Source organism: Plectropomus leopardus, chromosome 24 (assembly GCF_026936395.1).
Source record: "Plectropomus leopardus strain MGB_pleo_1.0 chromosome 24, ASM2693639v1, whole genome shotgun sequence".
Classification (NCBI taxonomy): domain Eukaryota; kingdom Metazoa; phylum Chordata; class Actinopteri; order Perciformes; family Serranidae; genus Plectropomus; species Plectropomus leopardus.
In genome coordinates this window covers 7,657,616-7,674,234 of record NC_142199.1, presented here as the reverse complement: position 1 = coordinate 7,674,234, position 16,619 = coordinate 7,657,616, and the positions used below count along the sequence as shown (strand labels likewise).

Here is a 16,619-nt window from a genome sequence, read left to right as displayed (position 1 = left end):
TTCATCTGTCATTATAATTATATGGACCTTATTTTTAGATGAATGATTTCAATGCCTTTTAAGGCATTTTAAGGATCTGTGGGAACCCTGAAACCTAAATGAAATCTATTCAAGTGTCTGATGGAAACTTGGAATCTGTCTCACCTTGTGGCTCATTGAACAGCGAGAACTCTGCATCGATGGCGGTTCGTGGGAAGGACGGCAGGCGGAGGAGGTCCTCCTGCAGCAGGGAGACGTGAGACTGCTTGTGCACAGCCGGCATGTGTTGTGTGAGCGAGATGAGGAAGAGGACTCGACCAACTTCCTCTAGTTTGCGGGAAAACACCTAGAAAAAGAACAGGGAAGGAAAATGAAACGGCAGGGCGAAAACGTAGGCACCCTGATCATGTTTTAATAATGTTAACACTTTGTAAAGAGAAATATATCTTCCATACCTGTTTCTGGATAAGCTCCTGTCCTTTTTCAGGCAGCATGTGGACCAGGTTGAGCTGGGGAGACACTGATCTCCTGAAAGGGTAGATGTCTCTTACATATGTCTGGAGAAGGGGGAAAACAACATTTTATTGGAGAGTGAACAGATAACGATCAAATATTGCCTTAAAAACAAGAAGAGAAAGTCCAGCTCAACTCCTTCTCTGCTTCTATTGTGTATTGAGATGCATCATAATTTGCTTATCAACATATATCTTCATCAGTAGCTGTACTAAGATAAACCTTATGTATCTACCTTGCTGTAGTGGATGAGGTTCCATCGCTTGTCCATGAGGAAGTAGTGAGCTGATCTGGCCTCGGGAATGTTGAAGAATTCCAGGCACTCCTGGTTTTTGAAGGAAAAAAGATAATAAATATCCTCCATACATTAACTTTAGTTATATTGATATTTTAAGCTGATAATTAAGCATAATACTAACTGTGAATCTTACACTCCTTGGTCACTGAATTAGAAAAGGGTATTTAGCTAATAGCTGTGGTACTACAGTATAAAAAAAGTAGCAAAAGAAAGTCCAGTTTGAATCCAGTTGTTATGATACAAGGCTGACTGATATTAAGTTGGCAAAGTACACTTTTGAGTAAAGGATAAGAGTCCTTTCTTCACCACTGGTATATTTACCTTGAGTAGGGCTTCAAACTGAGTGTCTTCATGGACTGGAAGCTGTGTTGGGATGTCACATTCATTCTGCCCGTGCACCACCAATGTTTTGGTTCCTGCATCAGCAATGCACGAGAAAATAATGAAATCTATGTTTGTTTTTGGGACTCATTTATATCCTTCTTAGCCAACAAAACATTTATCACATTTATCAAAAGGAAATGTCATATGGATAAGATGAAAGTATTCATCCTGCCTTTTATGTTATTTTATTTTATTACTCTGATGTTTGTTATATTACTTACTATTCTATTTTTTTATTTTTAAAATCTAATAATTTATTTAAGTATTTCAGTTAATTTATGATCTGTTAATATTATTATTGTAGTTGTTATTGTCATTGTGTATTCTATTTTCTTTATCTGCGGGAATGTGTGACTGAGGGGATATATGTGTCCACTGACACGTTACTGACGTCATCGTGATTGCATTGAATTTAGTGTTCTTTAGGCCATCTGCCGCTGTTGTAAATTAGATGTGAAGCCTCAGTGGGATCTGAGGTGAATCAAACTCTACCTGGCATTGACGCAGTGACCAGCAGTTTGACCTCACACTGCTCCTTCTTCATGGTCTGCTTCAGGTCCTTGAAGAAGAGCCCCTCCACATAACCGACCACCTCCCACAGGAAGGTCAGCGTGGCTGAGATGGCATCCATTCCCCACTCACACGGTGTCCGCACAAAATACATAATCAGTCCCACCTAGGAGACGGAAATTCAGATTCTGATGGTTAACTGAGTGTTTAAAGAGTGCTGCATGTAAGTAAAGGTAAAATATTATCTGCTGCTTCACCAGGTAGTTGAAGAGAATATGAGACGTCTGAGCTGGCAGATCTCCAATGTTGAGCAGGAGCTTCCTCAGCATGTACATCAGCTCATCCTGGAATAACAACACAAAGAATACAGGTCACATTTTACACTGCCCTCTGTAAGCCTTTGGCTTCTGGACTCATCCTCACTGACTTAAAGTTACACTGACTGTGAGCCGTGTTTGTTCTCCAGATGTCCACCTACCTGTCGGTTGCTCACTGTTAGTTTTTCCAGGAAGTGTCGGAGGACCAGGGCTGGATCTTCAATCAGGCAGTTCCAAAGGATTTGTTGGGCAACGGCACTCACTAAGGAAACATTGAAGAAAATATTTGTATTTGCAAATACGGTGTGAGGTTAAATACCACTATCAGTCCCACACATAAGACAAAAAATTAAAAAACATGTTGATGTAAATGCCTTTTTTGCACATCATAATGTGGGAAAATCTATCAATATGTTTATTCTTATGTTGAGCACAATACTGTGATGATAAAATGATAAACTGAGTGCAATTTATCTATTTTATTTCAACACTGAATCTACAGATAAATTCACATACCGGCCACGCCATCCTCTCGAACCTCACCGTCCTCCATGAGGTGCACTATTGGTAGGACTGCAGCACAGATGCATGCTGGGAAGACGGCTTGGGGAGGCTGTAACATGTGGTGAGTTGGAGTGTGTTCTGTTGTGTTCTCTTCATCTGAACAAACACAATAAAGAAGAGAAGCTCTCGTTTTATTGGAAAATAACAGAAAGCAAAAAAAGGACTGATGAAGGTTTCTGTCATCACAGTTCTTTGTTTTCATACCTTCAGCACTGGCCAGTGAGCGGACAGACCACACAGAGCCCCGTCGGAAGGAGTAGTTCCTGTGGGAGTTACTGGAGGCACAGGACGGACTGACAGACAGACGGCGTGATGCCAGGTTCACCACTTCTTCTGCTGGCGGGATTAATGCCCGACATGACCGGTGCAGATACAGGAGAAACAACAAGTTATCAGGGCACAGAGCTGTCACTACCTTCTTACTCCCATCAAACTTCTTTATTTCAGAGATACTATCTGTTATTATATGCCTGTGTGCTTGGTTGCCCCACCTTCTTCCTCCTGCTCTGGCGGGGGGCTACACGTGGGCTCGTAGCACGCCTCCTGAGCCACAGGGATGGCCGTGATGATGCTGGCCTCACGGCCTAGACGCCGCTTCTCTTCCTCCTGCTGCAGGTTCTTCAGGATGTGCTCGGCCCGCTGGTGGGAGCGCGACACTGCCCGTGCAGAGAAGGATTTCTGAAAAGGGGGGTGGCATAGAGGGTGGCGTTGGATCAAACAGCACAAAGATAGAACAGTGGGTGCAGACACACAGAAGGTTCAGAATGAGGGAGTGCACAATAATACAGAATTGACAGTTTAAATCGTTCAGGGACGTGTGTGCACAGCTATTCTAGGCTCACGGTTACATCTGAGGAGCATTTTGTAATGTTAAATGACCGGACAACACATTAATACAGTAACTCTCCTCCAGCACATTGATCTCATGCTTTAACGCTATCGCGAGCATCATGGAGAACACTGTTCAAGTATTGAATAGGAAGGATTTCAATCATGACAAATTGTGACACGAATAAATGTATTCAGACTGGAATTTGGAGAATTTACTGTATCTTGTGTACAGTAAATGCCTCACAGCATTCGCACGAGTGCTCATACACGTACATATCCAAATAGGCTGAACGCATGGTATGAAAAACATCCACAGCAAAGTCATTCTCATCCAATGACCATGCATAAACAGCACAACACACACAAAATGTCTGAATGTCCGATGCATGCTGTTATTTTTTGTTTTTTAACAATCAGAGCAAGTGCTAGAACACTCTTTGAGTGTGGTGTGTATTATTAATCAAGATGCAGCTATCTGAAATGACCCATGAAACTGCCCCAGCTTCTGATCCCTGATGGAAACCTACAGCTCCCAATGAGCTAAAAACAATGAAGAACGTTTTCTCTTCTGTAATTAATGATCTGAGGTAACAAGATGCATCAGCACAAACATCCGGACAGAAATACCAACTTACTATGGTATGGACTGACTGAATTAATGTGGAGTACTAAAAACAAAGACAGTCGATAGATAAATTATATAACAGGTGCTCGCAGGTCGTCATCAAAATCTAATCAACATATTTTGATAAATCATGCTTTTCAAAAAAAAAGACAAGAAAGTGAAAGGAAACACCAAGAAATCTGTTTTTCGACTACTTCAATGACATTCAAAATGAATTACATGTTTTTTCTTGAATTAGCAGATTTCTTGGTGCAGTTGTCCACATTGCACTGGCAAAGCAATAAAAGATGTACTTTAAAGCAGTTTTAAGTGCACTGCTTTTGTTATGTTGTGGGGCTTTTCAGGACTTATTCCAAAATAAGTGTAAAAATGAAATAGCCACTGTGGGTTGTTTTTTTTTTTAACAGGTTATAGGATTTAAAGGGTCAGTTCACCTAAATTTTGAAATAATAATAAAAAAAAAATGATCACTAATCTCTTTTCTTCTAACCACGCTGATGTTTTTGTTTTAAGTTGACCATAATTTGAAACAGATGAGACAGAGCACCTTTTAGCAGCCTGTGGCGATTTTTTGTAATTGTTTTCAAAAAGATAAAAATGTTTTGCTTGCTGATTTTGTTACTGAGAGCCTTCTGATTTCCCTGATGTGCCTTGCCTTTTTGCAGGAGCGCCCTAAACAAATGTTAGCCGCTTTCAACATTTCTTTTGGCAAGATAAGGATACGTCTGAATTAATTGTAGCATCAGTTACATTCTGACCATTAACCTAACAGAACTAGGTGCAACAACTGACAGCAGATAGTCAAACTGTCCACAACTCATCCTAAAATGATCATGGTCATTCAGATAAAGCCCCTGAACCAGCTGGTGGTACTCCATGTGACTCCCCTTCTTTCTGAGGGTCTTATGTGCCCAAAAATGATCTCTGTTTCCTGTGTCAAATGCACAATTTGGGAATAGCCTCTCCCGTAATCTGAGCCAGAGCATGTGTCATCCACCTGTACATTTTTATGCAGATTTTGAGGTACAGCTCAGTGAGTTTACTTCAGAGCAAAATAATGGTTAAGCCAAAGATCGGTGATTCAGACGATGCCTTACAACGATAAAAAAAGGATGCAGCAAGCTGCAAAAAACAATGTCCGCCCCATGCAGGCTTCAACTTCAACTTCAACAACAACAACAACAACAACAACAAAAAAGTAGAGGGTGCGACTTGCTTTTTGCAAAGCTTTGTCTGATCAGGGTCTATTCTTCTGTTACAATGTCTGCTTCCACGCAGGGATTTGACAAAAAAAAAACAAGTATGGAAATTAAACCATTATCAGGTCAAAAGTTTTGACCGTGCAATAGTTTTGGAGACATTTCACTTTCGCAAATGTCAACCCTATTGTGGCACTACAGCAAACGTGGGAGTATCACCAAATTCAGTGAGATCCATCTTCCGGAAACCGAAAATTCTCTCAAAAATTTAATGGAAAATCAAATCCATATAATCCATAAAAACATTAAAATAAACACTAACATGGCTTTAAAACATATACCAGTAGCTTGTCTTTGCAGGCGCAGTCTCCGAGATTCTAATAATCTAGATGTCTGTTTTTTTTAGGTGAACAAACCCTTTAATTTATACTGAATCTGTGGCAACCTGACTACCCAAACAAGGTTACTTTGCTGCTAATGTCACATCCACTGGTGCATTTGAAAGTGTGATTTACATAAAATGTATTTACTACATGTTCATAGTGATTCAAAAGTATGTGCATACATTTTAACACTACTACTACTAAAAATAAAATGTTACAGCAGTTTGTTTTAAGTGTTTGTTATGAAGTTATAGTGGTAAACATATGCATATCAGGCCACTTGCTTGCACAGAGGCTCAGACTTACAGACTGGTCTTCATTGATTGGGTCCTGGACGCTGCCTGTGTTCTGGGGCACCCAGGGGGGGTCGAATATGGGGACACAGGGCATGCCCAGTATAGGAGACGGCAGAGTGAAGTTGATGCTGGGTGGAGGGATCTGACACCAAACATAAATATAGTATAACATTGGTTAAAGAAGTCAAGTGTTGTGAGACGAAATGTTTTGCAAGTGGAAGGATAGTTTTCAGTGTGGGGATGAATTGAAAAATGACACCATTATTATTCTGTACCTTAAAGATCTGCTGGGCTCCTTCCTCCATGCGAGGCCACACCTGGTAGCGGAAACGCCACAGTGTGTAAAACTTGAGGATGGAGTTGATGCGCTGGCAGGCCTCCTGGTGCTGGAACTCGGCCATCATCATTTCGGTCACTGCGTCGGGGACCTTTACCGCGCACAGAAGGAACATGGCAGCTGGAGGGGAGTCAGAGAGGGCGGAGGAGGCAGGAATGAGGAAAGGACAAAAAGAAAAGGTTATGAACGTTGGAGGTAAAAAGTGTTCAAAGCCAAAAAAAAAAAGGATTTAAAAAAAGGTGGAAAAAAGAGTGGAAAGGGAAAAAGAAAAAAATTATAAACTCTGAAGGGCAAAACAGCCAGCAGAGGAGACCCACAGATCACTGATGCACAGCCTCATGGCCAACTTACCAGCAGCAGCTGCCATATGTTCATCCACGCTGAGCAAGAGTTCCCAGGCTGCAGGCTGGATGTCTCCGTACATGTCGTCAGTCAGGATGGGCGCTGCCTTGATGAGCAGTGAAAGAGGAGCCGGAGACAGGCTCATCACCTGAGATACAAACACAAAAAAAAACTGATTAACACCAGTTTGGGTATGGATAGTAATTTTACCAACATTTTTGTAATTTTCTCTTCTAACTACACCTATTACTTTAAGATCAAGATTTAAGTTTCTAGTTTAACCGTCCCCTCAAAGTTTCAAGTTATTTATCTTTATTATCAAGTGCACAACAATTAAAGAAGCAGTCAATGAAGGTCATGGGTCTCAGGCTCCTCCTGCAATGCTAATTACATATATATTTTTTAAAAAAGAAGACAGAAAGAAAAAACAGAAAACAAAAGTTAAAAAAAAAAGGTTTTTAAAAAAAGGAAAGAAAATCTTACATTTAAAAAATGACAAAACTAAAAAATAAGAAAAAAATAGGCAAAGCAAAAATTTTTTTTTAAAAATGCAAAAAAGACCAAAAATTTGAAGAAAAAAAAACCCATTAACAAAAAAAAGAGTTAAAAATAACATTTAAAAAAACCCACAAAAAACAAAAGCTCTGAGACTTTCTCTGAATAATTAAGTCTTTAAACTACTTCACCTGGTTGCGGATGTATTTGAGCATGCCGGTATCCTTCTTCCCTTCTGTGTTGGAGTCAGTGGGTCGTCTCTTCATGGACGGGGTTCTTAGGCAAGACTTGTCTGAACACTGAAAGTACAGAGATTTTTATAAACCACCACAAAAATGACGGAAGTTTAAAAACGGAATACAAAGAAAGGTTGTCAGACACACCTCTTTGCTCTTCTTGGCCCGTGAACCAATGTTACCAGAGGAGGTGCTGTCCTCTCTCAGGCTGTCCACCGTCTCACCGTACACAAGCTTGATGGCGCGTACCAGACGGGCGCAGGAGCGGCTGTGGTGCTGGTAGCAGCGTGGGTGGCAGAAGTCGATATGGGTACAGATGAAACTCTGCTGGTTGCACAGCAGGATCATAATCTGTGCCGAGAGAGAGGAGAGGGGCGGGGTAGTGAGTGTGTAGGCAGGAAGACGCAGACACCATGTGCACACATACACTTCCACACATATTAAAGGGCCATACGTGGAGCCAGGACATGTTGCGGTGATAGTTGTCCTCTGCCCCTCCTGAGCCCTGACCTTCTGGTTCTATGCTGGGCTCGCTGGTGCTAAAGGGACTGCCTGCAAGAGGAAAGAGAATGTGTACGAGGGTAGAATATTCCATTTTATTTCTTATAATGTTAAGAAACATATGTGTTTAATGTCACATTTTTTAGTCCATGTCTTGCCTATGTCAGTCACAGTGTCCCTGCTTTGTGTTTGGGACAGCAGCCCTTCTTCGTTCTCCGACTCAGAGTCTTGCCGCGACATCTTGGTGCTCTTGAGGCTCCCGGCCCGACGTATGGACGACAGAGAGCCTCCTTTTTTTACGCGGAAACTACGAGCACCTTTGATCTGAAGCAGCCGGGAGCCTCCGATGCGAATCTTACGGATGGGTGCTGGTGGAGATGGAAGTGGGGCAAGATTATCTAAATTATTTTTCATGATTAGCAGACGGTCTGGTAAAAAAACAAACTAGCCAAGTCTGTATGACACAAGATCCCACCTTGAACTTCCTGGGGCTTCTTCTCATCGCAGGTGGTGTCAGACTTCAGCGTATGGCTGCTGCTGTTGAGTGAATCGTGTCCATCTTCGTCATCAAGGATGCCCGCGAAGCTGATCTTCCTCTCATAGCGATGGCGGCCGAGATCAGGGTCCAGACGCAGGCGGCAGCTGTCCAGATCCTAAAGCAAACATGTCCTCAATTTACTCAAAGAATTTCTAAAGATCATTACTCTTGTTTTATTTAATGACTATCAAAGAAAAAAATACAAACGCAGAATATGTATATTTTTCACACAAAAGATTTGACGACTGACCACGAGAGGTTCAGTGCGCGGGCGTGGTAAGCAGGGGAAGGTCTCTCGCAGGAAAGTGGTGATTTCCAACAACAGCTGACAGGCAGCCATCTTTAGGGCAAAGGGGCAGCCACATTTTGTAGGATTGACTGTGTCTTGGAATTGATGACAAAATAAAACGTTGTGGTTAGAACTTTTTTTTAAAGTAAAAAACCTAAAGGTCTACTTACTAGCTTTTGCCACAGCTTTCAGCTGCATATTTTGCCAAAGTTTTTTCTCATGAAAGTTATTAGCTGACACTACATTTTCAGGACTCGACACTAACTCTCTCCTCGTTTGCCAAAAATGAAAAATATGGTTGGCATTTTAAGTCACCATATAATGTGAGCAATTAAATTATAATGCACTTATATGTCAGCTAAATAATAAAAAATGTGACGTAACACACTTTTTTAAAAGTTTTCTTGCAGCAACTGAACAAAATTCTTTGCAGTTTGTTATTCGTCTGATTATATTACTCATCTGATATTATCTATTTGCTCAGCTTCACCCATTTCTTTGTCAGTTTAATCTGTTAGCAAACAAATATTTAATGTTATCAATAAATCACCAAAGTAGTGCTGTCAAGGCTTTGAATGCTCTTCTGACTCACTGTCATCTAAATAGTCCTCCTCCTCATCTTCTTTTCTCATTCTCCGTTTGGTGTCTTCATCAAAAATGTAACCCAGGATGTTTGCAGGACTCTCGCTGTCAGAGTGACAAAGTTCACTGAGCCTTGTGCCAATTGCCTGAGTGGATAATAAAACATAAATAAACACATTGTTGAAGCTATTTCATAAATTGTCAGTGCAGTTTATTATTGGCCGGAAATCTTGAACTCACGTCTCCCCACTGGCAGAAATGTTTGGCCGCATTCCACTGGAGTTTCTGGTTTCTCTTGTTGCCTACAATAGGTGACCGGCCCCTGGACAGACCTCTCTTGGTGATATTTACGTGGTGACCCTTCATCCACTCCGGCCAGTTGCCACGGTTACAGCGGTGGACAAATCGAGCGCATTCGAGGAAGAGGGAGGCCCGGGCCACAACTGGAGCTTCCTGGAAGAATGACGATGTAGATAAAGATTTTAGTATCAGCCATTACAAAATGCAATCAATCAATATATCAATCAATCGATCATTCGAACTTTATTTGTATAAAACCCTTCATAATGTACAGATAAGTGCAGTTTAAAGTGCTTCACTGATGACTGACAAGCCAATATTGTAAGACAGACAGATACAAGACAGAAGGCACGTCTAAAATTTAAAAAACAGTTATAGTTGTAAAACAGACTGACATAAAAACTAGTTTAAAGAAAACAGATTAAAAGTACAAAACAAGAATAAAAATTATGACAATAAAATACATTAAAACAGATTTACATATAAGCCTCAATAATAATAAAATAATAACAAAGTAGTTAATTAAAAGCTTGACCAAAAACTAGATAACATAGATTAAAAGGCAAAACAAAGATAAACAAAATTAATATGAGGGGGAAAAAATTAAATAATGATAATAATAATAATAATAATAATAATAATAATAATAATAATAATAATAATAATAATAATAATAGAATATTACAACACAAATTCTTATTACAAAACATTCTTAATTAAACAAAATAAATAAAAATCAGAAGCCCGATTAAAAATGTAGGTTTTAAGTTTTACGAAAATTTTAATAATTCCAGCTGCTATCAAATCTTCAGGCAGACTGTTTCAGCAGCTCTAAACAGAATAGCTACAACAGTATATACAACAGTATATACATGCATTCTCATACGTACCAGGTCCAGAGCAGCGGCCAGGATGGAGGCGTCCGGTATTGTTCCTGGCTCGCAGCAGTTCAGCAAGAACTGGAAGCGCTTCATGCCCTGTCGAATGGCGCCCAAATCCACCACATTCTTATTTTTCATGGCCTCCTGACTGGCTGCTAGACGCTCTTGAAAACCGTGAGGTCCTGAAGGAGAGTATGAACATAAAACAAGAAAGGAGAGAAGAAAAGAGAAGAAAGGAGAAGAGGAGAATATAACAGAACGAGTGAAGAGAAATCTTTTTCAACAAGCATATTTGTGTGTAATAGTTTGTAAAGACTGCACTGAAGATTAAATATTGACATTGCATGAAGCAACATCACCATCCAGGACATTTAACAGAAAGCACTGAAGAGCCACCAACAAATGAAGCTGAGTGAGAGATGAACACACAGCCAACAGCAGTGGTCACACTTGGATTTTCAATTTTCTATGTCATTTTGGAGACACAAAAATGATGCAAAAAAATGCAGATTTAATGCCCAAGGCCATTATCAGGTCTCTCATTTCATGTTTTTTTCATGATGGGATCGAATAAATCACATTGAAATGACAAGCGTAACCACAGCTGTACAGGAGGAAAGCTGTATGTGGACCAATCTGTTTTATCACTTCACTGATACTCAGGCATTGGAAAATACCACCAGACATCACCACAGAAGAGACAAGAGAGCACTAACAGCGTCATGCTTGACATAGCACAGAGATACGCTCTACTGTAGAAAGATGGTTTCATTGATATGAGCTATTCCCACACACCTCCTTTCCTCTCTTTCCACCCGTAAGTGAAAGAAAAGGGAGCAGGTTATTTCTTGAAGAGAACAGGACGTGCATGGTTGGAAAAAAGGGAATGTAGACTTGACAATATAAAACACAGTGGTGCCAATCAGACTGAAAACAAAGCGAATTTTTACAAACTAGACACCGATGGGTTGAAAAAAATACATTCAGGCTAACAGAGTGTAGCAGGCAGCTAACCGGCCGAGCTGACATGGAGAATGGCGGACGGAAGAACTGGCAGAAGAGAACAGACCAAGACTTGTGAGACAAGACACGACAGCACACGGACAAACAGAGGCAGGGACAGACAGAGAGAGAGGAATAGACAAGAGGACGATGGGGCGTGGCTGGGCAAGGGGGCACCCCGGGGTGGGGGAGGTCTACCATCTTTCTCTTCTGTGTGGTGAAGCTTGGATGGATTCCTCCTGCCAGACCTCCATTTACCGAGCCGCTTGAAGAAATTCTCCTCCTCGTCCCTGGCGAACTCCGGCCCTACAGCGCCCCCTTCTGACAGCTTCACCGCACTGGTGAACTTCACCTTTGATGCATAAATGCACACAGTAAATATTCATGCTCACACAGACAGGCATCGGCTAAACTTACTTATTTTCTTGCAAATAATTTTGTCTGGACACCTGACACTAGGTTTGGTTCAAAACACTGTTTGTTTGTATACCAATAAATCTCACTGAGGTTTAATGATCATATTAATGCTAATGTGCACTGTATAGAGGTGGGGGTGGCTGATTATGACAATTGCCAACTAGTGTTGTGCAATGAGTCAACAGTATTATAGTATCTTTGAACCCCCCTGACCTTTGAACTCTGACGTATAAAGGAGAGTCGATCTACTGAGCTGATGTCCAGCAGGTCCTCAACACCATCAGTCAGTCCAGAAAGAGAGGAACGCTTCAGCCAGTTTCCTGGAGACACGTGGATAAAAAACATTTAAATGAACGACCAACGCTGCAGAACAAAAGATGGTGATGTCTTGTACACAACGGGTTGTGAAGGCCATGACGCATGCATACAGAGACACGACGGGCTGAGAGGAGGAATAAAAGGGCAGAGCATTCCCTCATCATTACTGTACAGTCACATAAGTTCAGGGTGATTAAACTCGCAAAAAATCACAGATTGAGGTTGATTAAAAACAACAGAGACAGTAATAAAAGGCTAACTTTTGTAACTTTTTTAATAAAATGGCTTTAACAAAAGACCCCGGTCAAGTGGTATTTGCAAATACACTCCCATAGTATGCTGTCACAGAAGAGTAAGCAGAAACAGCAGAAGCCGAGAAACATGTTTTCAGGCTGGCTGACAAACTGCGTGACAGATAGAAAAATACTGCCTTTGTCTTTTTAGGCTGATTATTTTACTTAGTACCACTACTGCTACACATGCAAATGCAGACACTACACTGCCTTAATTTTTTGGGAATGCAAGGTAAAAATACAGTGAACTTTTTTTTTTAATCAAATAAGCCTTTTGATTACTACAGTTCAAAGTTCACACAGAATAAATGTTTCTCTGCTGTGTGTCTGTTTGTTAGTCTAATGTCAGTATTTATATCAAGTATTGATGGAATAAATTATTATAGAGTTCAACACATTTAAAAATCTTAATTAAAGGTTGCTCACAAACTTGCATGAATTCTATTTAATTTAATAGATGACATAGCAATTAATGCAACTAACATAATATATCCATTAAGTTAACATAACTTAGGTCTAGCTGAAGTTTACAGCTGTTTTTCCCCATTAAGCCGTGTAATAAGAAATTGCCAAAATATTGGTTAATTGACATGACTGTTTGAGCCATGGTTATCTCAACTGCTAGCTTTTACTGGATTTAACGTTAGATTTTGAAGTTGGCTGTTAGCCTTCAGAGGGCCATATATTCCAGAGTAAAGTCTGTAACCTCCATTCATCTAATAATATTTGCAAATACAATTTGACCCAGGCCTGTAAGAGCATACACACTGGGAGAGATGATCAACACAAACAGACAAGACACAAATACTGTATGAAGATGATTCCACATCCACATACGTAAGACAGAGAGAGTGAGTGGTAGGCGAACAGTCCCACGGCATGCTACGGCACGGAAAGGAACACAAAACAGACCAAAGAGATGAAGTGACTTGGCCTCGTGGCAGGCAGTGTTCCGATGTTAGACATACAAAACACATCATGTTAGAGTGAATTTCAAGGTGACAGCTGGGAGAGCAAATGCAATGAGGTATGATCATGGAAATACATAATGTTACTAGATTTGATTTGAAAAAAGGATGATTCGGAGGCACTGAAATCAGTTAATATTTTTCTGTCTGCTTGGCATGTACAAAGAGAATTTGATGATTTTTGCACACAGGCCCAAAAATGACTGACCAAAAACAAAATACTGTTTTTGATAACAGTCATGGTCATTTGATAGCAGTCTCCTTGTCATCGAAAGACCTGTTTCATAATAGCTTCTGACTTACCTATTGGCAGCTTCAGTTTCTTGCGAAGTGAAATGCGTCGGGATCTGGAACGAGAGCGTCGGTCAGTGGTGGTGCCAGAGTGCGCAGTGGTGCACTCAGAGGTATCTTGCTCTGATTGGCTGCTGGTGTCACTGGCGGCGCTTTGTGACTTAAACATCTTCCTCCAAAAGTCCTTCCTGCCAAGCAGAGCGCCCGGGATCTGTTCTTCGCTGGAGGTGCAGAGACAGAGTGAAGGAGGGTCGGGTTTGGAGGCTTACACAAAAAACACAGCCAACACAAATTTGTATTTTTTTAGTGTACATGGTTACTGTGATCGTTCTTTATTGAAGGGGGAGGGAGCAACAGGAAGAGTTTTAAACCGTTTCCTATTTTGAGCAGACAAATGGCAGCTGGGCTCGACATACTAGATGGTGCTATATGGAGATGCTGTGAGGTGGACACTCACTGTTCGGGGGTCTGGGGGGGTCTACTGGAGATGTAGCTGCGACACTCATCTGCAGCACTGGACACCTGACCCTTCTCCCCGGACACACCCGCCTCTGACCTGCGCACACACACCCCAACACACAGACAGAGCGCTCAGGCACCCAGAGACAGACGCCCACTGAACTCTCCTGATGCAGTTTAGCCTCCCCATGTGATTCTCCTATTAAGGGTTTTTAGTCATCGAAAATAATTTAAGCATAGCTCAAATGATTTTGTCCTGATGGGAACAAATACATCCTAATTTATAATCTAAGAAGAAGATTTGCAGTTGTTATACCTTATTCATTCTTGTGGGAGAAATTTATTGATTATTACTTATTAGGAAAACATTAAATAGAGTGTATATTTAGGGGTATTACCAAAAAGAAAAAAAAACTATACCAATGTGTTCTCATTCCAGGCTGTCAAATACCAAAGCTTTCTCATGCCTTCAGCGTCTGATACTGACAGCAAAGGCACCCTTTGGAGTCTCTGAGACGCTTCTTTCATGTTTGTATGTGAGGCACAGCTGTCTCATGAATAAAACTCGCAACATGTGGTTAAAGTTGTCAAATGTCGTGGTTAGGTTTTGGCAAAATAAATCAAATAAAATATTAGTAATGTGACGTGACGTATGTAAATGACGACAGATGTAAGTTGCGTACATTCAGGGTTCCAACAGGTTAAGGCAGGTTAGATTTAAGACTCTTTAAGAGTTTTTTAATGAGACTCAGAATTTAATTTAAGACAAGTTTGCAATAACATTAACTTCTGGTTTGGACAGTCCGTGTTTGTTTGACCCATCCACTTCCCCTCCAACCTAAACATACCTGTGCATCTCAAAGAGATGCCAAAGGGTGCCTTCAGCAAACTTCACACATAAGGCTTCAGTCAGAGGGCCACCACGCTGCCCTTTGTAAATTTGGAATCATGTTCGGCATCTTCTTTAATATTAACAGGTTGAACTATAATATTGTGTCTCATTTTTAACCCAGTGCCTTAAACTGTCCTAAGTTAGTCTTTGATGCCGTCATGTGACTTCCTATTTTCGCTTGGTGATCACATGACGAGGCAAAAATAGTGGAGGAGCCTCCTGGCAGGGCACCAGCCACAACAATTTGAAAATAAGAACATCAAACCAGTCACTCAAGCAAGAAAAACAGATGCAGACAGGACAGAAAAATAAAATAAAAACATCCAGCAGAGATGAGAAGCGTAGCTCTGACTTGTCAGAAAAGAAGAAAGTAGGACCTTACACAATCAAAGGCTGTGATTGGATGAGAAATATTTTGTTACCATAAGGGGCGGGACATTAGAGGTTGATACTCAAGGACACTTCAACAGGAAGCGACAAATGACCATTTTTAGTAGATTTAACTTAATATGTTGTCATAGAGACCATTTCTGGCCACTGATTGGCCAGTACCTCCTGGGTCCGGGCTGTTTGGTCTCCTCCTTCTCGTCAGGTTTTTTGGTGGTCGTGACCTTCTCGGCACTGTCCAGGAGCGCGCTCAGTGCCACCCTGCGAAAAACGTTCCCATGGGCCTCCTTAATGAACTGCACCAGCTGGCGGATGTCACAGTACAGACCCTGGGAAGGAAGAGGATGGCAAACAAGTGAGGAGAGGAATGTGTGAGAGGAATGGCGTGTGAACAAGAAAGTATATCTGAGGGAGGAAAGGACAAAGAAAATCGACTGCTAGGATGTAGAATCAGGCTGACATTCCTGTGCAGCCGGCATTTAACATTATGTATGTTTGCATATGCATATATGCATAAATGTGTGATGTATATGAGCATGCTCAGCAACGGCTCCAGCTTGTGAGTGGGTGGCCTCTGATCCTGTGCCATAATAAAGCCTTGAAAAGTGTGTCATCTCCCGCCAACGTACCACCAGTCATGCCAGCCTTGAGGCTTTCTCAGCAGCATGAGCGCTCTAAGGAGGAGTGATCTGCATCGACTTAGAGAAAAATCTGAAGAAAGGGTATATTTAATATCAACAAAAACTACAAAGTACAAAATAGGTCATTAATGCCCCATTTATGGAAGATTGTCGACTGCACTAACCTATGCAACTAAGGATTAAAGCAAGATTCTCTTTACCGCAGTTTTATTTCTATGACTTCTTTTTTAAACTGCATACTTAATCTATTACTTTTTTTTATTCTCCACTCCATTGTGTTTTAAAGTTGTTGTGTAAAGCACTCTGACTCTCCTCTGTGTTTGAATCATGCTGTACAAATGAGACTGCCTTGGCCTCAAATACAAAAATTAAGGTCTTTGAAGAAACACTCTAAGACACTCAGCAGCCATCATGTCATCAACACAAAAGGCAAGTTATTATTACTTTGTGAAAGGTAAGCCTGTCTTTCAAAGAAACTGCCAAGCAGCAACTCACAGGATCTTTGAGTACTCTGGCACTCTGTTGGTGTTAAAAACAAGTCGATGGTGCTG

The 16,619-nt window shown here is 41.0% G+C and overlaps 1 protein-coding gene across 16 annotated transcripts in view; it reads right to left on the bottom strand.

Moving 5' to 3' along the window:
- Window positions 1-16,619, bottom strand: part of unc80 (unc-80 homolog (C. elegans)) — a 53,914-nt gene that overhangs the window by 19,079 nt on the left and 18,216 nt on the right. For 7 of the 16 annotated variants that reach the window (XM_088074393.1, XM_088074395.1, XM_088074386.1 and 4 more), the window contains 28 exons: window positions 15,593-15,756; window positions 14,147-14,245; window positions 13,702-13,910; window positions 12,033-12,139; window positions 11,601-11,754; window positions 10,410-10,582; window positions 9,460-9,672; window positions 9,230-9,365; window positions 8,599-8,732; window positions 8,286-8,463; window positions 7,969-8,208; window positions 7,764-7,861; window positions 7,457-7,660; window positions 7,265-7,372; window positions 6,588-6,726; window positions 6,175-6,356; window positions 5,910-6,041; window positions 4,032-4,064; window positions 3,057-3,243; window positions 2,770-2,901; window positions 2,518-2,661; window positions 2,163-2,263; window positions 1,942-2,028; window positions 1,667-1,850; window positions 1,112-1,206; window positions 728-817; window positions 435-536; window positions 145-325 (listed from right to left, as the gene is read on the bottom strand). In XM_088074393.1, the coding sequence (XP_087930519.1) occupies window positions 145-325; window positions 435-536; window positions 728-817; window positions 1,112-1,206; window positions 1,667-1,850; window positions 1,942-2,028; window positions 2,163-2,263; window positions 2,518-2,661; window positions 2,770-2,901; window positions 3,057-3,243; window positions 4,032-4,064; window positions 5,910-6,041; window positions 6,175-6,356; window positions 6,588-6,726; window positions 7,265-7,372; window positions 7,457-7,660; window positions 7,764-7,861; window positions 7,969-8,208; window positions 8,286-8,463; window positions 8,599-8,732; window positions 9,230-9,365; window positions 9,460-9,672; window positions 10,410-10,582; window positions 11,601-11,754; window positions 12,033-12,139; window positions 13,702-13,910; window positions 14,147-14,245; window positions 15,593-15,756 (4,006 nt within the window). The remainder of the gene's footprint in view (window positions 1-144; window positions 326-434; window positions 537-727; window positions 818-1,111; window positions 1,207-1,666; window positions 1,851-1,941; window positions 2,029-2,162; window positions 2,264-2,517; window positions 2,662-2,769; window positions 2,902-3,056; window positions 3,244-4,031; window positions 4,065-5,909; window positions 6,042-6,174; window positions 6,357-6,587; window positions 6,727-7,264; window positions 7,373-7,456; window positions 7,661-7,763; window positions 7,862-7,968; window positions 8,209-8,285; window positions 8,464-8,598; window positions 8,733-9,229; window positions 9,366-9,459; window positions 9,673-10,409; window positions 10,583-11,600; window positions 11,755-12,032; window positions 12,140-13,701; window positions 13,911-14,146; window positions 14,246-15,592; window positions 15,757-16,619) is intronic. The other 9 variants (XM_088074398.1, XM_088074399.1, XM_088074396.1 and 6 more) reach the window with 7 other exon arrangements.